Genomic DNA, 22289 nt, shown 5'->3' on the forward strand with positions numbered 1-22289 from the left:
TCTCTCTCGAGAAAATGACTTGTCTTGTTTCGGTTGTTCCAATTGTGTTTTTTCAAGAGGCAACTGGACTTTCTGGTTTTTTTCTCTGAAGACGTTTTGCTTCTTATCCAAGAAGCTTCTCCAGCTCTGACTGGATCCCACCATTCCCCACCATCCATTCAAGAGCTGAAGAAGCTTCCTGGATGAGAATGTCTTCAAAGAAAAAAACAAAGTCCAGTTGCCTCTAGAAAAAGCACCCTTGGGACAACCACGTCTTAGATGACAAAGAATCTCCATATAAACACTCTTCTTTTGGTTGTTTATTGCGCTCAAGTCCGCCTTCTGCTCCAGCTTCATCCTGAAATAAGTTCGGAAATCGTTTTTTCCCCCGTCTGAATTGCCAGTGAAGAGCCACCAATGCCGTCTGGGAAAGATCTTTTTTCTTGAAAGCCTCCCGAAATTTTATTTATGTTAGTAAATAAATAAACCTTGGAAATATTCGTGGTGATTTGGAATCCGTGCTCAAATGTTTGGCCCCTCCCTTTTTTAAAAAAACTTGGTTCTCTTTGAACGTTTATCAAAGTCATTTATTTCTGGGACTAGAGAATAGAAACGTATCTTGTCAAAATACCCATAAGGCCAATTTACTGTGACTTAACACAAAACATACCAGTCACTTATCGTTAACATAAATCAGGGGTCCCGGCGGGACAGCGGTCCGTTCTGAACCGGGCGGGCGAACGCCTTCGCAGCTCCATTTGCGCAAATAAGAGCTGCGAGCGCGCTCGCCCGCTGCCTTCGCGGAACCATTCCCTCTCTCATCTCTCCGCCCCACCCCGCCGCCGCTGCTGTCGCCGCCGATTCGCCAAGTCGGAAAAGGTTGGGCACCGCTGTTATTACAGTAGTACTCGCTTCTGGGGCGGCTGACGGTTTTGCAGTGAACATTCCGCAAACGCCCATTGGGAGCCGGAGGGCAAAGAGAAAAAAAAAATTCCCCGCGTATTCGCCATCCCTCCGTTTTTCCTCTTGCTCCGCCTCCTTTTTCCACCCACGTGCCATAGAGCCGGAACGACAAACCTGCCCAGCTTCCTGTCAAAAAAACTCGGTCTGAGTGACGTCACCCTTTACTCACCCACCCTCCCCCCTCCTGCATGGAACCCGGAAGTGATGGCGAAACCTGAGGGGGGTTAACGGTGCGCGACGGTGGGGTTTTTTTTTTTTGTTTTTGGTGTTTTTTTTTTGAGGGGGGGAGGTGTATTTTTTTTTCTTTCCTCTTTTTTGCCACGGCTGCCTTTCGGAATCTGGAGGCCGGCCTGGCGACGGCAAATGGGGAAGAAGCGCGTTTTCCCAGAGCGCGCGCCTGGGACCGTTATTTGCCCCTTTCCTCGGCGAGGGGAGGAAGGTAGGTAAGAGGCTCCTCCCCTCGTTGGAGGCCGGGTGGGTTCAGGGGGTTTCCGAGGGGCGCAGTTTTACTCTCGCCATCCCGGTCGGGGGTGGGGGTGGTTTGAAGAGGGAGGCGACAGTCCGACGTGCCTGAGGCTCGGCTTTAATTTGCTGGCCGCTTCTGAGCGAATCTGACCTGTTAGATCTAGTTTAAACCTAGTTTTATCAGCCTTGAAGGCCGGATCATGATTAAAGGTTGTTGTGGGTGAAGGAAAGGGGGACGCTGTCACTACCTCGTTGAGAAAGGAAAGGCACCTGGCAATTTCTTCTGCCGCCCACCCTGCGACAGAGGTCGGGGAAGCAGCGATGGAGAGGGTTCCCCTCATATGGAAGTCCCCTGAAGCCCGTTCCCCCCCCCCTTTCCAGTTGTGTTGCATCGGTATGCAGGCTAAACAAAATGTTTTTACGCTCCTGCCGCCTTTCTCCTTGCTCAATCTCTGCTAGCACAATGGAAGGAAGGATTAGGCCCAGGAAGGATAAAACTTAAAACAGTCCCGCTAGCCTTTTTTTTTTTTCCCCCTCCTGTCCAAGTTGCTTCCTAGAGCAGGGGTCACCAGCCTTTCGGACCTCAGGGACCACTAAAATCATAATTTTAAATCCTGCAGACCACTAATATGATTTTTTTAAAAAAAGATAAATATAATATAAAAAATGCAAATAATTTTTCTGCGGAACACCAGTGGTCCACAGACCACAAGTTTGTGACAGCTGTCCTAGAGGACTGTGATGGAAGTTGCTTCCTCTCTGATCTGCTCCTTACACTAATAATGTGACAGTTGGGCCGGGTATTATGTTCATCACCCACTGAAAGAGCAAAGGAGCAGCTACTTGCAGATAAGGCTGATTTTGCTTGTTTAAGGCCACCTATCACATCTCACTTGCTCATCTAAGCATAGCAGGGAAGATAGGACCAATAATATCTAGGGTGAGGATGATGGTGAACATGTTCCCATTCCTTTATGTGGCTAAGGCTATGTTTCTGGAATCGTGCAGACAAAAGGCATTAGATAAAACACTGAAAAGGAGAAAAAACGAGCAGTTATGTGAGGGGCAGGTAATAATAACAGTTGAGCAGTCATGGTAACATGCTGTCTGGGTGGTATTCTAGACCTAGAGCAATAGCATTTAAGCAAAAGAGCAAAAGAACCTGAATAGAGGAAATAACAATTGCAGCCTGGAAAAAAGAAACAGCTGTTTTTATACACTGAGTCTTCCTTATCAGGAATGACTAAGTTGGTTCACATAACACACTAAATTATAAGGTAGTTTCTTTGGTTCTGGGTTGTGTGAACCCAGCCCTTGTTTGTAAAGCATAGTTATTACTTTGATATTATTATGGGCCATCAAATCATTGCAGCTGTTAGCATAGACACAGATTTTATCCATGATCTCTTCTTAACCAGGTATTTCAGGTTTTCCAAGGATGCAGTCATTGCCACTTCAGTTGAGTTCATCCATGTTGCTGCTGGTCATCTTCTTTTTCTCTTTCCTTCCATCTTTCCCAGCATTAGAGTTTTCTCCAGAGAGTTAGATCTTCATGTAATGTGTACATGAGTAGAATAATTTGATAATTATTATTGGTAATTTGTGCCTCAAGGGATAAGTCTGCGTTGATTTGTTTGATGAGTCATGTGTAAACCCACTAATTGTGGTTTAATAATTTAATATGTATTAAATCATAGTTTAGCAAGATATGTGATGCTATTCACATTTACTGCTTATTAGCTCTCTTGCAACTTTCTCTCTTGGTGATAAATCACATGCACTCCATTTTATTGCTTGCATATGTTAATTTTTAAGTACAAGAAAAAGGATTAGAATTAAGTCATATACTCATTTGCATCTGTCTTGGGCAATTATAACTAGTCAAACAGATCAGTGAGTAGAGATGACTGCTTTTTAAGTGACCAACTGTTTATTCTGCAGTGAATAAAAATAAATATCTTTGTGCATTCAAGCCCTGGTCATTTCATGCCTGACTGTTTCAATGCACTCCACATGGGGTTACCCTTGAAGAGTATTTGGAAGGTACAATCAGTGCAGGATGCAGCACCACAAGCAGTTCTTGGGACCCCTAATTCCAGTGTAACATTGGCTGCCAGCTTGCTTCCAGTTGCAGTTCAACAGGTTGGTTATCATCTTTAAAGCCCTTCATGGCTCGGCCCGTTTTCTGAAGAGCCATCCTATCCCAATGGGATTGGCTCACCCTACTAGTACTGATAGAGCAGGCAGGCTGCAGACCCCACTAGTCAAGAATTTTTGACTGATGAGGTCCAGGAGAAGAGCCTTTTCTGCTATGGTTCCTGCCTCATACACTTCAAGGTGAGATCTGCACCCACTCTTTTGATCTTCCATAAGAGCCTGAAAATCTGGTTCTGCCAGTTGACCTGGGGCTCCAGTGGGGTATCCCATTTTGGAGGTAGCTATTGGGTTAGGAAAGAACTCACCTCTCCCCATGTGCTTCATGTTCCCCTCCTCCCCATCTTTTAACAGTATTGTTTTTATTTATTGTCCTACTGCTTTAATATTTGTAAGCAGCCCAGAGTAATATTACTCTGATGAGATGAATGGCACACAAATTGATCACCTTGCAGTCCAAGGTACATTGAATAATGTTACTAGTGGCAACATTTGAAAGAGATGATGCAGCTGGAGACGGATCTAAATGCTTCCTGGTACAATAGCTTTTCTTGGCTATTTTTCTGATTACTTCTGTTGACAAATAAAGGAATAAGTACTATTTACAATTTGATATCATGCATGTGACTTAAATGTTTTGGTTCAATTCAAGGTGAATTTTTGCTTTCTAGAAAGAGAGGGAGGATGCCAATTCGTAGGACCTCATCAAATGTGGAAGTAAATTAACTGGTGTTAAACTGGAATGAATCAATTTTTTTCATTAGTTTCAAAGAAAACTATTTGATCCATTTGCAGGTCATAACTTCAAGTATCACTGAAGCAACTATTCGTTTGGAAAAGTTTGGCTTATTGATAACAGTTCTGATTTTAACGTGGCACAATTGCAATGAAGAAGAGAAGAAGGCTTAATGTAAATGTAGATGACAAAATACATCTTGGTCACCCAAGGGAGCAAACTGATAAGATTCCTGTAACAGACTCTGAACAGGAAGCTCATGTTGATCCTGCAGAAGTTGCTACTGCAGACCAGCTCGTATATTCCAAAGAACTTTCTCTGCTGCCTGATCAAAGAAAGCTTTTAACTTCTTTGCAATACAATAAAAATCTACTTAAATATTTAAATGATGATCGACAGAAGCAGACGTCTTTTTGTGATCTTCTTATAATTGTTGATGGAAAAGAATTTAGCTCCCATAAAGTAGTAGTTGCTGTTGGGAGCAGTTACTTTCATGCTTATTTGAGCAAAAATCCAAATACAAATGTTATTACCTTGGATCATGTAACACATTCAGTTTTCCATCATCTGCTTGAGTTTCTTTACACATCACAGTTTTTCTTAAATAAAAATGAAATACCTTTAATTTTAGAAGCAGCAAAATTTTTAGATATTATTGATGCAGTTAAATTGCTAAATAGTGAAAATGTTTCCATTTCACAAACTGAAAAGAAAACAAAAAACCCATCTCGGATAGAAAAGACAATTGAACAAACACCTAAAATAGCCAACAATCATCAATGCACTTTATGCAATCGTAATTTTTGTTACAAGAAATCATTAGAAAATCATTTGTCCAAAGCACACAAATCTTCTGCACGGGAAAAAGAACATGGGCTAAAAATGGTTGAGAAGTCAGGGATTTGTACTAGACGATCAGTGCGAAATCGTAAATGCCCAGCCAAGTTTGATCAGAGTGACAATGAAAGTGGCAATGCATCAGATACCAATTTAGATACAATTGCTGCTAATAAGGAGAGCAATGAATCCGAGAACAGTGGAAGTGAATACAACACTGATGGGCAGGAAGAGGACACTTTGGGAGATGATACAGAGTCTGAACAACACAGTGAAAAAGAATGTGGTGGAGAGGTCCATGAGCCAGAAGGTCCAGCAGGAAATATTTCTGAAGATAATCTTTCCACATGTATTCCACCTATTCTTCAGAACAGCAGCAAAAAATGTTTGCAGTGTCCTAAGTGTGATAAAATATTTGATCGACCAGGTAAATCAGAATATGTTTTGTCTTTTACCTTTGCAGGGTGGCTGAGAAAGGTTTAAAAGCAATCAAAAAGTCAATCTTGGGTTAACATCCAGGGCCAGATTCAATGTATAGAATTGCGATTAGATCTGAAATATATCCATGGTGCACTTAACAGTACATGCAAAACTTTAGGCATCCCTTGTAAAAATGCTTCACTGAATCCTTAAATCAACAGAAGCTGACACAATATCTCTGTACCATTCAAGGCAGCATACATAATGCTCCTTCCTATTTTACCCACAGTAACAATCCTGCAGTTAATTGAGCTGAGGAAGACCCATCTGGCTATCAGATTGCTAGTTGGAAGAGGTTAGATTTTTTTTACAGCTTTTCCTGCTTTATAAGAGTCATTTTTCAAACGCTCAGAAAGCAATTAGAGAAACTCCTAGCTGCTGAAATAACAGACAGTCACAGCCTGGGAAGTTAGATTATTTAATGACCACATGTGTACAGTTGTCTTGACCTAATTGAACTGTAGGTCTAGTAAATGAATCACTTCATTAGGCCTTATTAACAAATACAATAAAAATGAACTGTAAGGTATCTACATTGTGTCACATTAAATGTTATCTTATTTTGAATCTGCCTACAAGTAGATTTCAAGAACACTGCGTGCTCTCACACATATGCCCAAATTGCAGGCAAACAGTATTCAGATTAATAGGTAATGTTAAATTAGAAAGACCTCAGAAATATAGACAAATATATATTTGTCTATATAATTCAAATATAGACAAATATTTCAAATATTTGTCTATATTTGTCTATATTGAAATACTTCAAATATTTCATCTCCACTCAAATTCTACCTGTGCCATTTGGGGCCTTCAATCAATGTAGGAATGTGTCCCTACATTTTGTGAAAATATATTAGTATTGTGATATACACTATAAGCATTACTAAATTCTATGCATTGTGAAACCTAATTAACTTCACTGGTATATAAACTCCATGCAAAGTAAAATGCATATAGCTCCTTTCAAACACTGCAGCAGACTTGCACATTTTTGGTACTATTTAGTTGTAGAAATTTTTGGCTGTTATACTACTGAATTGTATAATTTTTTACCCATCACCATTGGTTGTACTAACGGATTGTTCGGAACTACAATTGAACAGTAACTGGAGAGCCTACAGATTATTGGCCTGCCCTTTAAATTATTGCTTCTCAACTGGTATGTGGTAACTTTGGTAACCTTATCAATTTATTATTGTATCAATAGAAGCATAGCAAGAGAAGAAAGAGAGAAGAAAAAGTCTAGCCTTGATTCTGGATACCCTTTTGCCCAATATGCAATTTTAGGCTTGCTGTTCAATTGAACCTTTATTTTATTTATTTAATTTTTATAACTGCCCTTCTCAATCAATAACTCTAGGCAGTTTAACAATTCAAAAAATATGCTACAATTAAAATATTTTTGAACAATACAAAAACATGAAATCATTTGCCTTTTATGGCTGCCAAAGCTCATGTACCTGGTAATATCAAATATAAACACCTACATGAAGACTAACCAAACTGCATTCTCCTATGGATGATCAAACATTTGAACAATTCAAGATAAAAATAAAGTTGCATTGGCTTATCATCGTATTGTGGTATGGCCTTAGAATCTTAGTTTATTTAAAGTTAAATTAAATCTTAATATAGTTCTAGACACATTTATACAATCATATTCAGATAATGATCTTCAATCCTTAGTCGCTTTGTGTTCCAGGACTATAGGAATAGGAATGTGTAAGATTATAGTAAGAAAAAGAATCCCAGACATTCTTTAGCAACTTGTTTTAAGACAAGAATGGTTCCACCTTTATGAAAATAATGTTGTGTATACACAACAGTAACAACTCACTGTGTATTCCAGCCCTTTATATAAGTCTCCTTTGTATAGATTGAGAGCTAGTGTTAAATGATACAGTAGGATGGCAGTTTCCGTATTTTTCGGAGTATAAGAATGGCAGTTTTTCCTCCCTAAAAGGGGGTGAAAATTTAGGTGCATCTTATACACCGAATGTAGCCCCGCCCACCCACTGGCCCCCATCCTTTGGCCTCTGCCTCTCAGCAGTTACCTCCTTGCAGCAAGCAGCAAGAAAAAACAGCTCCTTTCAGCTTCAGCACAGCCTAATTTGCACAAGTTGATTGGATCAGCCTCCCAACTCAGTTGTTTTGCGTGGGCCTCTGCTCTTGCTGCAAGGGGGTAAATTGCTGGAGCAGATTTTTTTTTTCCTTGTGCTAATCAAGCTATGCTGAAAACGAAAATGAAAGTAAAGCAGGCTGTTTGCTGGGCAAACGAGGCAAAATTGCTGGGAGGCAGAGGCAGATTTCTTGTTTTCCTCGCCAAAAAAGGTAGGTGTGTCTTATACTCCAAAAAATACGGTATATATCATCACATTCCTATCACTATATGCTATATGAAAAAAGGTGATGTTCCAGCCAGTAATTAGAAAGGCTTCTTTAAAAAATAATACATTATAAAATAATCTGTATTAAAACTTTCTCACAGACTTCATATAGCACATACTATTATTGTGATAATATTAGAGGTTAATATTTATCAGCTGTTTTTCATTTTAAAATATATATCTTTTATTTTGTAGGAAAATTTGAAAGCCATGCTCGAGTACATACGGGTGAAAAGCCTTTTGAATGTGATATTTGCCAGCAGCGTTATTCAACCAAATCTAACTTAACAGTACACAGAAAAAAACACAACAGTGAATTGGAATTTCATAAAAAGGAACACAAATGTTCATATTGTAACAAACTGCACGCCACCAAAAAGACCCTGATAAAGCATGTAAAAAGGCAAGTATCATTGAATCATATTACATTTTGGGTAATACAGAATGATCATTTGGTTTCCTTTTATTATAAAATTATATAACTGAATGCTGCAGGATATTAGGTATAAACAATAATCCAGTTAAATACATGGCAACTTATTTTAAATGTGTAGGATGTTAAAAGCATGCATAACATACATGATCCTTTCCCAATCATACCCTGCCTGGAGTCGATGAAAATCTAGAGGACTTCAGGCTGGGTAAAATTGTGTATATTTATAAAGTAGTATATCAGTAGTGTAGGCACCTTGAATCAAATCAGGATAATGCTCTCCACCAAACATGTACACATGTGAAATGAGATATCAGTATGTTCAGTAGTATTACATATTCTTTTTAATGTATGTCCTGCTATTTGGTGAATATTGAAAGGTGGTTTAAGTAAATTGGGGCAAAAAGTGCTTAAAGAGGATGACTAAAAGCACATTAAAAAAACAGTTAACATTTGTGCTGATGCCGAATTATAAATTTCAGCTTGGGTTATATACATAATTTTTCAAATGGGAATATAGATTAAGAAATTTCAAATATTTTGCTTTCTTTATACGCAGTACAGGATAATATTTCTTTTTAATAATTATACAATTAGGCCAGCAAGCAGTAACAAAATGCAAACTAGTGATTTTCTTGTTGTGTTATATTTATTAAATAAATAATGTCTTAGTAGATTTCCTCCTCAGATTTCATCCTGAAAATGTACAAGAGTTTCTGTCTACCAGGAAGAAAAAAAGTGAAGGATGGAAATGTGAGGTATGTTTTTGGTTTCACTGAAATTATTTGATTCTTCTGCTTTTTTTTATCTATGACTTGAATTCAGATCAGAGGCTGTGCATTTATTTACTGAAGTTCTTGAATTTTCTGTTTTAACTGCTATTTAGAATTATTGTAAATTGTTTTAGAATGTTTGTCAAGGAGCTGCAGTAGGAAAAGAATCTCTGAAATTCTTGAGCATGGACAAAAGCTTTGCTCCATGCTCTTCATTATGTTGCTGTTTTTATGCTGTGAGAGTAATATGTAGATATTGTTTGAGTACATGGACCTAATAAGTAATAAGTGCCTAAAACAATTTATGTTAAAGTTACTAAATCATAACGTTAGGGATAAATGGGAAATCCTACATTTCATTATGTGCTTTAGTGTGTAAATAGTGCATGGTGCAGTTGGGTTCAGGATAATAAAAATAAAAAGTACTGTAATATGATTTAGTGGTTTATTGATGCATGGTCTTTTTTGGTCAATGGTTTAATAAGGTAACTTTAATGGAGAAAATAGTATGTAGCAATCCACACTGTATATGCTAAAGTTATGATAAAACTTGAAATTAACAAGATTAACAGAGAAGCAAATAGTCATAACTATGCAATTGGATAGTACAGTTATTTCTAGAAAGCTGCCATATGTATGCATACATATACAACTATCAGTAGATAAGCCAACCCTCAAATTTTTAACCAAAAGATTATGAAAAATGCATTATCTATGGATAAACCAATCCACATTTTTCATTGTATTGTGGTTAAAATATTTGAGAGTCAATTTATTTACAGATAGATTCATGTGAGTATATACAAGAATTACAGGTACTTTTAAAATATTACTGTATATATCTATGGATAAGCCTATACTTGGATAAGGCAAACCCAACTTTTTGGTACATTTTGGCACCTAAAATTCTCAGCTTATTTGCAAATGTAAATGTAATATGCTGATTTATAATTCATTCCTTTGAGTGATAAGATTGGATTTGTGTATATATTTTCACAGATAACTTGACTTTTTTCAGAAAGCTCAAGATTGTGTATTTTACTTAATCATTGCATATTGTTGTTGCTACAGATTTGCAATAAGTCTTTCACACGAAGACCTCACTTGGAAGAACACAGAATTCTTCACACTCAGAATAAGCCTTTCAAATGTACCTATTGTGAAGAGCATTTTAAATCCCGCTTTACGAGATTGAAACATCAAGAAAAGTTCCATTTAGGTAAGAAAATATTCAGTGCATATATGTTTTCAATTCATTAGCTGAATTGAATTCTGTATACCAATTTCCCAAATCTCTATTCACAGTGTTTGAACAATTCTTTAAACTGCTTGAAGATATGAGGTTCAATTTTTGGACAAATTAATTAAACGAATCCTTCTTTAGAGGTGTTTGAGTAAAAACCCCAGAAAATTTCAGTTAATCTAGTTATAGTTAGGGATTTACAATACATGTTTTGTAGCTCACAGGGTATTTTTCCCATCCTCCACTTCAGCTTATCTATTTGATTTCACCACTTCATTCTGAAGTTGGTGGAAGGCCAATTTTCCATGAACCTGACCAATTACTTGATTTTTAACACTAGTTTAAAATTACAAAAACTGTTTTTCAATGCATTCTGAAAAATGCAAAAAAATAAAAGCCCAACAACAGAAGAGAGGTGGGGAAACTTATCAGGGTCACTTCCTGTTTGTTTAAAAAAAAGCTTTAGTAGCTTTGTGAGCTACTAAACCTTTGGACATATTGTTTTCCCACTTTTCTTGAAACAGTAAACTTTGACCAGAAATGATTAAAAATTTTCTCCTAAACCATTTTCTTCATTGCTGAGAACTAAGTAACATATGAAACATTGACCTGTTTATATTTCATTATTTGTTTAATCGCATGTAATAAATTTGTGCATTTACTGAATAATCAGACAAGTAAAAGAACATTGACATTTTTTTGTCAATTTTGTCATTAAAATCTATTAGGAAAAAAATTGCTGCAATTCTATTTAATGCATCTGTCAGCACTTCAACCTGCATTTACTCTAGTGCTGACATAAGAAGGAGAAGAGGGACCAGCTGGCAAGAGGACGCTTGACACTTCACCTACTTATTTTCCTTGAAGATAATATCCCCTAGGAGATGAGAGGGAGGGGGGGCATTCCTGGGAGCTTAGGTAGTAGATATGGGGAGAGTGATTTGGGAGAAGGCCAATGAGACGCAGAGATTTGGGGAACGGAAAGGGAGGGTTTGGGGTCAGGAAACCAGAGCTGGCTACGCCACGATCGGGGCCAGATTGTCGTGCTTAATAAAATGAAAGATTTCTTCAAAGACTATCTGTTTGGAAATGCAATTTATTTTATTTGAAGACGATATCGAAACCTGACAGCATCAGCACAACTATATTACATTTGAAATAGAAATATTAGATGACATTTATTTTTTGAAGTACCTCTCAATATAAAAAAATAACAGAGAAGGACTTAGAGTTATTGGCCTTCTACAATACATGTAACTTGGAAGATATAACTGCACTTCCTAGCATTTTTCCACTCTCCTTGTTTTTGGAGCTTTAAAAGCTGTAGTTGTGATGTTGACATAGAAACATCAGATTTGCTTGGATTCACAGGCTACAGAAGAGGGGATAACCATTTCCAATTTTTTCTCTATTGTAATGTCTTCTACTTATCCCTTCATCATGGTACTAGAATACCTGTTTCAAGAATGGTAATTTTCATAAAGAAAAATATAAACTCTGCTTTCCAGCAGGACTTTGATATTTTTAAGACAAATGATACTGGAAAGTACCATCATACATTCTGCAATTTGGTAAATCTACTGGCCCTTAGAAAATCAAGCAGAATTGAATCAAAGAATGTGGGATTTGCACTATGAAGCTTAAGGGATGTTTTCCCTAGCTTTTCAAATAATATTTAAGAAAGTGACCACTTACCCAGTGCATGAATAGCTATCGTATTTCTAATTTTGTTTAAGGATAAATGGATTTTATAAAGATAAATCATGCCTCTGCTTTTCAAGAGCCATCTTCAATCTGGCATTTCTTTTCTGCAAGTCACTATTGGTAATTTGGTACATTTTGAAGGAAATTGTTCATTTAATAAACATCTGTTAAAACAATTGCTTTCTCCTTTCCAAGAAGACTTCAAGAGGCAGCATGGCTGTTTTTCCTAATATAATGCTAAACGATTATTTGAGTCATACAATCAAGTTTTAAAAATCTTAGTGGCAGATCATCCCACTTTGGCTATGTCAGACCTATAGTTTTAGATATTGGCAAAAAATATAGAAAACAATCACATGGCAGACAATTCATAGATAAACTGGTCCAGGGAGTCACTCTTGGTAGTTATGACGCCATAATTTAATGGCTTACCAAGTTGTCCATAAAAATGTAGTATCAATATGTTTATGCTTAAGTTTTACAAAAAATAAGAGAATGCAAAAAAATACAAATCTGTACAAAATATTTTCCTTTTTGGTAGTTAAGTTTTGGTAAACTTGTGTCAGAATTATCAATAGCAACTTCTGGGGAAGAAATGATGGACTGTTTAAAAATGAAATATTAATGTGCTTGTGGTTAGGTTTTTCAAAATAAGAGAGTATTTTGTTCAGTTTTGTATTTTTGTGTTCCAAAATATGTGTTTGTTAATTATTCGAATCACTTGCTCAAATTGCATAAATGTAAAATTGAATCCCTGTGTCTTTTTAGGACCTTTTCCATGTGATATTTGTGGTCGTCAGTTTAATGACACTGGAAATCTGAAGCGCCATATTGAATGCACTCATGGCGGAAAGAGAAAATGGACTTGCTTTATTTGTGGAAAATCAGTTAGAGAAAGGTATGCTGAATACACATGCTGTGTTTTATATAAATTAAACAGAAAGTAGATCAATGAATTCACCAATATTTTAAAAAAAATATTGTAAAGGTAGTTGATCAGCACCTATATGTTTCTCAGAATATTTCATACCATTTACTTCCCAAGTCTTTACTCATCAATCATCATTTGTATCTACTGAGCCGAGGGAAACTCGAATGACTTTTAGGGTTTCAGGTGTATGTTTTTATTTGATGTACATACCTTCTTTATTTTGTATAACTCAAGGCAGAATGCATAATGCTCCTTCCTCCTATGATCTTCACAACAACCTTTGAAATAGGTTGGGCTAAAAAAGAGAGACTGCCTAAAATCATCCAGCCAGTTTCTGTACCTAAGGGAAGACCAGAGTTCAGGATCTCCCAGTTTCTAATCCAGCATTTACTGCACCAAACTGGCTCTCCATTTTTATATCAGTGAATTTTTTGTCTTTCTCCTATTTAGGTTATATCAAATGAGTGTTGTACAGCACTTTGAATTAAAAAAGAAAGAGTGCTTTGCAGTTTAGAAGACACTCATTAATATGTCAGCAACCTGTTCTGGGATTATACAGTTGAAGAATGATCCTGAAGAAAGATGCATTTTATTTTGGGAAACGCTATCCAAATCATCATTTTCTTCTTTGTATCGAAGGCTTTGCCTACTTAATAAAGATAGACTTGACTATTGGTACATACTAAGAAAGGCTAAAAGACAGAACCCAAATAAAGACTCTTCAGATCAGCAGAGGCTTGATTCTCAATAGAATTAGACAAGAATATGGACAGGCAGAGGCCTAGCCTTTGATCAATGTGTTAAACGGCCTTTTTCAGATTCTTCCTCTTCTCACATTTTATGTGCTATAGGCACACTTACTAAGTTTATTTTATATGCCATGTATTTACATATTCAACTATATAGCATAGCAGAATTCTCAACTTTGTGACTCCATGGGACTTAAAATGATAAATAAGGTAGTGTTCTCCTGTACTTCTATCAATATGAACAGTGATTTTATTAGGAATGGGATTGAACAACAGATTGATTTTTAAAATTAAAATTTAATCTATTCACCAAATAAAATGACAGAATCTTATAACTTTAAATTTTTTAAATAAAAATACTTATCTTCATTAACACAGACACTTCTACAGTGACCCCAGAGACTGGATGTACAGTACATGGTGTCCCAAAGTATTGCACTAAAACTTTTAGAATGTCCTGGGTGCTACATACTATGATGGCAGAAATGCCAGAACCATACATGTATTTCTGAAAAAAAAGCCAAATCCGGTGATCATTGGCAATGGATTGACAGTGTCTGGTAACAGTTTGTCCATTATCAATAGATGTCAGTTATACTTTGCAGAAAATCAGATTGTGGCCATTTTAAATGTATTAGAATGAAATGTATTATTGTATCGTAAAAGCATTAGGAAATAATTTCCTCCTTATATTTGAATTTCTTCCTTACAGAACAACTTTAAAAGAACATTTGAGAATTCACAGTGGAGAAAAACCACATCTATGTAGCATTTGTGGGCAGAGTTTTCGTCATGGAAGCTCCTATAGGTAATACTTTCTATTCTGTTATGCCACAATCAGTTATGCTTTGAAATGACATTGTTATACAATTTATAGCTAGCTTGTCATTAAAGAGTAGAATTAAAATTCAGTACTAATTACTACAATAAGAGAAATCCCTATGGAAGTTATTTTTAGATTTTAGCAAAAAATGGACTATTGATGAGCAATCTTTACCAAAGTTTGCTCATCTGAATGGTCATCTATTTCCAAGTAGACAAGTACAAAATTTAAATATAATTTTTACCCATCTACTTGGAAATAAGACAACTAGATTCCATGACCCATTTTTTCCAAAATTTAAAACTATTTAGACTTAATAAAATCAGTAGCGGCATACAGTATCTACTCAGAAATACTATAGCAACCTCTCAGAGTAGATGGTGTCATTATTGAGTTATACTAATTTAGATTTTCAGATTTAAGTTATAGTTAATATAAGTTATGTAACCTTAGTGTAAGTTATACTAATTTAGATTTTCAAATTTGAATATCATGGCACATTAAGCATGCAGATGCTAATCTTGTATTCCTGTTAATACTGGCTTCATCTGCGAGTCCACCATGATGATAAGAGATATGAATGTGAAGAATGTGGAAAAACATTTATTCGCCATGATCACCTTACAAAACACAAAAAGATACATTCAGGTAAGGAGTGGCATTGACATTACCTTTTTCAATCAAAGAATCTAGGAACATAGCGTTCGTTTATATTTCACAAAATAATGGCTTATTGAAAGAAAGGATATCTGTTTTCACCATGACTGGTTAGAGATGAAGAGGATGTATGCCAATATATGTGGCCAGACTGTTATTCCATGAATGAAAAGGCTCCTACTCATGGAAAACACTGAGGTATACTAGAATGCAACTGTTTTCTCATGGAGGAACTGCACATTTTAAAGTTATTTTTTCAACAGCCAAGGGTCACAGAAGGGAGATCAGTGGTGGAATCAGGACACAGTAATCTCAATTCCATCCCTTCCCGCCCCCCCCCCCCCCACACACACACACCTACCTTCGGGATAATAAATTTAATTTTAAAAGACATGTTAAGCCTATCCGCAGTTTATTTATTATTATATTTTTTGACAAATCCTACTTTTTCCCCCTGCTCCCAGTCTTGGTGACACATATATCATCACATACTGGCGAGCCGTGGACATTGATCCCTAATTTATTTATTTTATTTATATCCTGCTTTACTTTATACAGCTCAAGGTGACCTCCTCTCCCCCCCCCCCCAATAATCTTGTATAGGTAGGTTAGACTGAGCGAGAGTGACTGGCCCAAAATCAGAAATAGTTGGATGTCTCTGACATTTTTTGGGATGCTTCCTGGAACTTTTATTAAATTAATTCAGTATATTTAATTGCTTCACCTTAGGAGAGAAAGCCCATCAATGTGAGGAATGTGGAAAATGCTTTGGCCGAAGAGATCATCTCACTGTTCATTATAAAAGTGTTCATCTAGGAGAAAAAGTGTGGCAAAAGTAAGTTTAATTTAATATTGAAATATATTCAATATTGATATATTGTTGTAACATATCCAACATCTGAGGATATGTTAGATTGATTTGTACCAAATAGAACCAGGGTCAGGTTCTGGTTAAATCATGGTTTAATTGATCCAAAAATAGTCTTATATGAATGCATTCTTTTTACCCCTTGAATACTAATGTTGAAAAAATATAGTGTATTATGGTATGATAAGATATAATTTTCAATTATTATAAAAATATGAAAATATAATTTAGATATCACATATAAAGCAAAATATGCATACCTACAGGTGGGACATTTCAAGTCAGGGAAAACTTCATTGGGAGAAAAGGTTTCAATAATACATGACATCTGTTTCTTCATATCCAAAACAGTGAGAAGCAAACAGAGAAGATACTAATTATAGATCTAAATGCCTTATCTAATTTGATTTTCTATGGGGTTTTTTACTTTAGATGTATGAATTTTTATCCTAAACGGGTGTGTATTAGACAGCTGAAAGGGGACATGAAATTGAAAACAACAAGGCCAAGGAAAATAAGATATAGAAAGTGTACTTCAATATTTAATTAATAATAACACTCATTCTTCTCCAACTGTTGTGATAGGTAGCCTTTGAGTCATGAAGTTCCTAAATCAGCATAGAATAGCTGGATTTTGCATTAATCCTTTACCTTTGTACTGGAGAATATGAATGTTTACAACCCTATATACAACCCTATATATGATTAACAGAATAGCAGAGTTGAAAGGGACCTTGGAGGTCTTCTACTCCAACCCCCTGCTCAAGCAGGAAACCCTATATCATTTCAGAAAATGAAAAATGAAAAACATAACAGAGTGGTTTACTCCTAGGCAGTGTTATATATAGTACATAGAATCACAGCATCATTAAGGGTCTTTTTCTTTCTTTAAAATGTTCCATTTACAAGAGATAGAACCAGAACTAGTAAATGTTTAAGGACCAGCTCTGCCAGCGCCATTGCTGCCACCATGCTGCTAGCCATCAAAATCTGATTAATACATGTGGCTCAGCTCTGCCTTCAAGTTGACTCACAGATTTGCCCCAAAATTTTAACAACTGGCTACTGTGACTCCAGCCCCATCACTGGATAGAACTGAATTTCTTGATGGGTTACACATTTATTTGTGTTAACACTCCTTGTGAAGGCATTGAAATTGTCCACAAGCAAACAATTAAATGCACATATATTTCTAAGAAACAATTTAAAAACAGGGGAAAATGAGAATAAGCCTATAATAGTAACTTAGTTTATGTAAGCCTGAAAACATTCCTTGGTAAAAAAATCTATTTTCTAATATATTTTATTTACTTGCTTTTCTTCAAAGGTACAAAGCAACATTTCATCAATGTGAAGTCTGCAAGAAAGTTTTTAAGGGGAAATCAAGTTTAGAAATGCATTTTAGGACACATTCAGGTAAACAATCAGAGTAGCCTAAAAACTCAGTTGTGATCTCTTCTATTTTTAAAAACTTGCTTGCAGCAGAAGAGAATGCTTGCATTTCTTTGTTTTTCAGTTTCCTCTATTTTGGGTAGTGAAAATAATTAATCCAGAACATTTTGAGCATTGTTCTTAATTCTCACAGTTCAACGATTTGCTAAAGAATCTCTTGGATTCTTAATCTATCCCAATTCCCTTCCTTGCTTTATGCTATATTCCATGTTGTTGGACTCTCCAAGTTTCCCCAGTTAACTAAATATTTTTCCCAATCCAATGCTTTCATTAAAGAATGTTGTCAAAATGTTTTAAAACAGTTCTTTTGGCCCACCTTCCTGCAAGTTGAGTGGCTGATACTATTCAGCATGAATTTCTATCCCCTCTGTCATCATTAAGATAAGAAGCTATTTTGACTTCTCATTCATAACCCTAATGCAAGACACAAAACAATCAAGCACACTAAATCACACAATCAAGCAAACACTAACAAAACTAATAAACTGTGTGATTATTGAGGTGTGAATTTTAAAGTTATTTTTTATTTGATGAACTTTTGAGGGGGGAAAAAATCCTCTTGAAGTAAAACTACAAAATTAAAACCTCACTTCCCACCCATCCTTGCCTCCCCATGCCCTACAATGCTTTCTGTTAAACTAAGTAGCTCAGCACATTTTTTATCTAAGTCTGGCAATCAGCGTGCATCAGCTTGTCTGAATGTATTGCAAGTCACAGAGTATCAATTAATGACGTTGTATATCAGTTTTGCATATCTCAATGCTTTGTTCTCACCTGAAACAAAGTTTGGAATAAATGGAAGGTTTCCTGTATTTTTAAAATTAATTATGTATTTTTTAAAAAATGAAATAATAAACTTTAAAATGACTTGCGTTTTTTTCTCAGTGTCAGATGTTCTGTATTCTATAGAAATTATTTGAAAAAATGTTTTGCTATATAACAAAGATTAAAAATGATAGATAAGATATAAAAGATAGCACATTTATTCTATTAATATTGACTTTTTAATGCAGGTGAGAAACCATACAAATGCCAAATTTGTAACCAGTCCTTCAGGATTAAGAAGACATTAACTAAACACATGGTTATTCATTCAGATGCTCGCCCTTTCAACTGTCAATACTGCAATTCAACATTTAAACGAAAAGATAAACTAAAATACCATACTGATCACGTACATGGAGGGAAGTCTGCAGATGAACTGCAAAATTCATTGTCAGATGAAAAAATTGTGTCATTACCAGCTCAGTACACATCAGATGATAAGGCTTTTCAAGGTGATTCTAAACCATTTGTGGATCAGAACACAACTTATCAAGTGGATACCAAGGCAATGCTACAGAATGTACCATCAGACACATGTGTGCCAGTGACACTGATATCTGTTCGAATGCGTGAAACTCAGTCTGATCTTGTACAACCGCAGCCTCCTGTTACAACTTCATCTCACTCAGTTCTTCCTTCACAACCCCCTCCAACAGATTATCAGCAAACAACAGATCTGGAATTTCTTGAAAAATATACTCTTACTCCACAACCAGCAAATATAGTTCATCCAGTTAAACCTGAACAAATATTGGATCCTAGAGAACAAACTTACCTTGGAACGTTACTGGGTCTTGATTCAGCTCCTGTACAGAACATTTCAAATAATGAACATTAATGATCATGTCTGTGAAATGTGATATTTCATTAGTCTTCAGCTGTTAGGCATTTTGAAGGCTAACAGTATTATATAAGCTGTTGTCTATTTCATTAAATGAATGGGGTATTATGTTGAAATAGGTGTGTGTGTGTGTATGGAGAGAGAGAGGAAGAGAGGGGAAATGAAATGCAGAGAATAGAGATTGTGACAAGTGTCTTCTTGTCAGGGATCCTAGCATTCTTTTGTATGACAGAAGACAAAAAAATACTGGATATATGAAAATAATTATACAAACTATTTAGTTAACTAATTTAGATTTTAAAATCATTTAAATGAAATAAGTTCAATTTTTGTTTAATCACTAAATGGAGACCAAATTCCATTATCACACTCTTAAAAGAGCCACATTTTTATTCAGATTTGGTCAAAAATGTGAAAAAGAAGCAGCTGCTTTTAATGAACAGTGTAAAAGTGCTGTGCTTATCTGAGATCAAAAACACTTATTCTAAATCATTTTTAAGACATGCACAGCTGTTGTAAAGAAAATTATTTATAATTTCTCTAATGAATTTTTTTCTGACTGCAGTATATGCTATTCTGTGTGAATGTGGGCGTATAGAGAGACCAAGAGAGAGAATTAATATTCCGTTCATTACATGAAGAAAGCTACAGTGCAAAAAATTTATAACACAGTTGGCCTTTATGGTGTCTGTTTGTTTGCTACAACAAACTAAAACAAGTGTTCTACTGAAAATTCTCTTAACAATTGAAAAGTTAATATATCTATATTTTCTTTGACTTCAGTTATTTTAAAGCTGTTGAGCATGAAAAATTATTGTTGACATTTTAATGCAGTGGTTTAGCTTTCAAAATCATGTATTTTTCTTAAAAATTGTAATTTTTTAAAAATAAATTCTTGAAGAGTAAAAAATATAGATTTAATCAATTATGGATTGAAGTCCCCTCCCCATATGTTTTCACTGTGCACATATCTCATTTTGTATGTTATAAAAAGCTTTACAGTTAAAACTATATTTGTATTTCTTTTGTCACAATTTTAAAACCATTTCTATTTCAATATAAGGTGAAATAAATCAAGGTAGCAATACTGCTTCCTAGACAATGTCTTTGGTATCAGAAGGAGTCATTGCTGTTAGCAATCTAAAATACATCCAGGGATCAACCATGTAAGCCTGGCTTTTGTTTGTGGCTTCCTTAATCTTGCTTTTTTATGGAGCGTTTTGGGGAAAATAATAATAATTTAAATGTAATTCGTTGTAAATAAAACCTGCACAAATGAAGTCTTGTGGAATTGAAATACTAATTTCAATTGCTTTTATTATAAAAAGGGAAAGGAACTTTGTTGAGCATGAGGAAAAAAATCCATATAATTAAAAACTAAACATAAAATAATACTGGTTAGTGCTTAAATCAGGTCTATACAGATTAGAGTCCTATTGCAACCTAATACTATCTACATACAAGGATTTAATTTAAAGATTATTTCCAAACTGGTGTGTTGCAAGACATACTTTAAATATAATAAACTTTCTAACTTTGGTAATAGTTCTTAGAAACTTAAAAGCATGCACATGCTTTTATTATATCACTAATTTAGGAATCTAAATGTACATCATATATTTTTTTACACATTAAATAGATAATTATGTTAGTTTACCTTTTAAACTGTAGTAGCAAGGTTTATTGCATTAAGTAATGGCCATAGCTACACAGGCAAAGATCTTTGTTTTCACCTAAAGTCAAAATTACAAACTCGCACAGTTTTACTGCTACTAAGAGCACCCAAAGGCAGAAGAGAATCTTAGTTCCAGTAGAATTTTTGTTGTTGTCCCAAAGCAAATCACTAAAATTTCAGTGTTGCAATATATTTTATGATATCAATTTTTTCACCGTAAGGAATGTTGATTTTTAATTATTTATATAGGCAGGACTTCCTCCAAGAGGCTAAAAAATAAGATTGGAAGAAGTTTCATGTAGCCATCTGGGTGTGTGATGTGATTCCTTTGAAGCATGGTGGAAGAACCGTAGATGAAGGCCAAGCAGTTTCAGGAGAGGTTTGGTTTGTGACAGCCATAATAATAGCAATACTCCTTAGACTTATATACCACTTCACAGTCCTTCACAGCTCTCAGCAGTTTACAGAGTCAGCATATTGCCCCAACAATCTAGGTCCTCATTTTACTGATCTCAGGATGTAAGTCTGAGTCAACCTTGAGCTGGTCAGGATCGAACTGGAGTGAGCAGTGAGTTAGCTTGCACTGCTGGATTCTAACTACTGCGTCACCACGGCTTTTAATGAGTTTATTGTTCTTTTGGACTCTTCGACATAAGCATGGAATAGCAATACAGCAGGGGTGTCAAACTTGATTTCATTGTGTGTTTGACCTTGGGGGACATGGCCAGCTCAACGTCACTCATGTCGGGGGCACTTGTGGTGGCCTGGGCAGGACTGGGGGGATCCACTGTCTCCAGCGGAGGCAGGCAACACCAGAGAGAGTGCCAAATGATGGCCTCCGGCAGCCATCTTTCAGCGAAAATGGAGCTTGAGAGAGCTCGGTTTTCACTGGCAGAGGGCTGCAGGAGGCTATTGCAGCAGAAACCGGAGCTTTAGTTTGACACTAGACACCTGGCTTCCGTAGAGGCAACTGCCATTCTCCACAATTACAGGTAGTCCTCGACTTACAACAGTTCATTTAGTCACCATTCAAAGTTACAACAGCACTGAAAAAAGTGACATGCCTATTTTTCACATGACCATCACAGCATCCCTAAGGTCATGTGATCAGATGCTTGGCAACTGACTTATATTTATGACAGTTGCAGTGTCCTGGGGTCATGTGATCACCTTTTGCGACCTTCTGATAAGTAAAGTCAGGAGGGAAGCCAGTTGACTTAACAACTGTGTTGTTAACTTAACAACTGTAGTCATTCACTTAACAACTGGGGCAAGAAAGGTTGTAAAATGGGACAAATTTCATTTAACAAA

General features: G+C 35.9%; 1 protein-coding gene across 2 annotated transcripts; it reads left to right on the forward strand.

Moving 5' to 3' along the window:
• The first annotated feature begins 1237 nt into the window (after positions 1-1237).
• On the forward strand, positions 1238-20407 carry ZBTB41 (zinc finger and BTB domain containing 41). 2 transcript variants are annotated; one of them, XM_070939308.1, is made up of 12 exons: positions 1238-1381; positions 3381-3549; positions 4357-5561; positions 8200-8407; positions 9126-9195; positions 10282-10429; positions 12926-13055; positions 14550-14644; positions 15201-15308; positions 16047-16152; positions 17513-17601; positions 18651-20407. In XM_070939308.1, exons 3-12 carry the CDS (start codon positions 4448-4450, stop codon positions 19298-19300), a joined length of 2718 nt encoding a protein of 905 aa, XP_070795409.1. In that variant the 5' UTR covers positions 1238-1381; positions 3381-3549; positions 4357-4447; the 3' UTR covers positions 19301-20407. The 2 variants fall into 2 exon arrangements, with proteins under 2 accessions (XP_070795409.1, XP_070795410.1); XM_070939309.1 differs by lacking the exon at positions 3381-3549.
• Positions 20408-22289: the final 1882 nt, after the last annotated feature.

This window comes from Pituophis catenifer, unplaced genomic scaffold, assembly GCF_029215685.1.
Source record: "Pituophis catenifer annectens isolate HBS135680 unplaced genomic scaffold, rPitCat1.0.hap2 SCAF_3, whole genome shotgun sequence".
NCBI lineage: Eukaryota > Metazoa > Chordata > Lepidosauria > Squamata > Colubridae > Pituophis > Pituophis catenifer.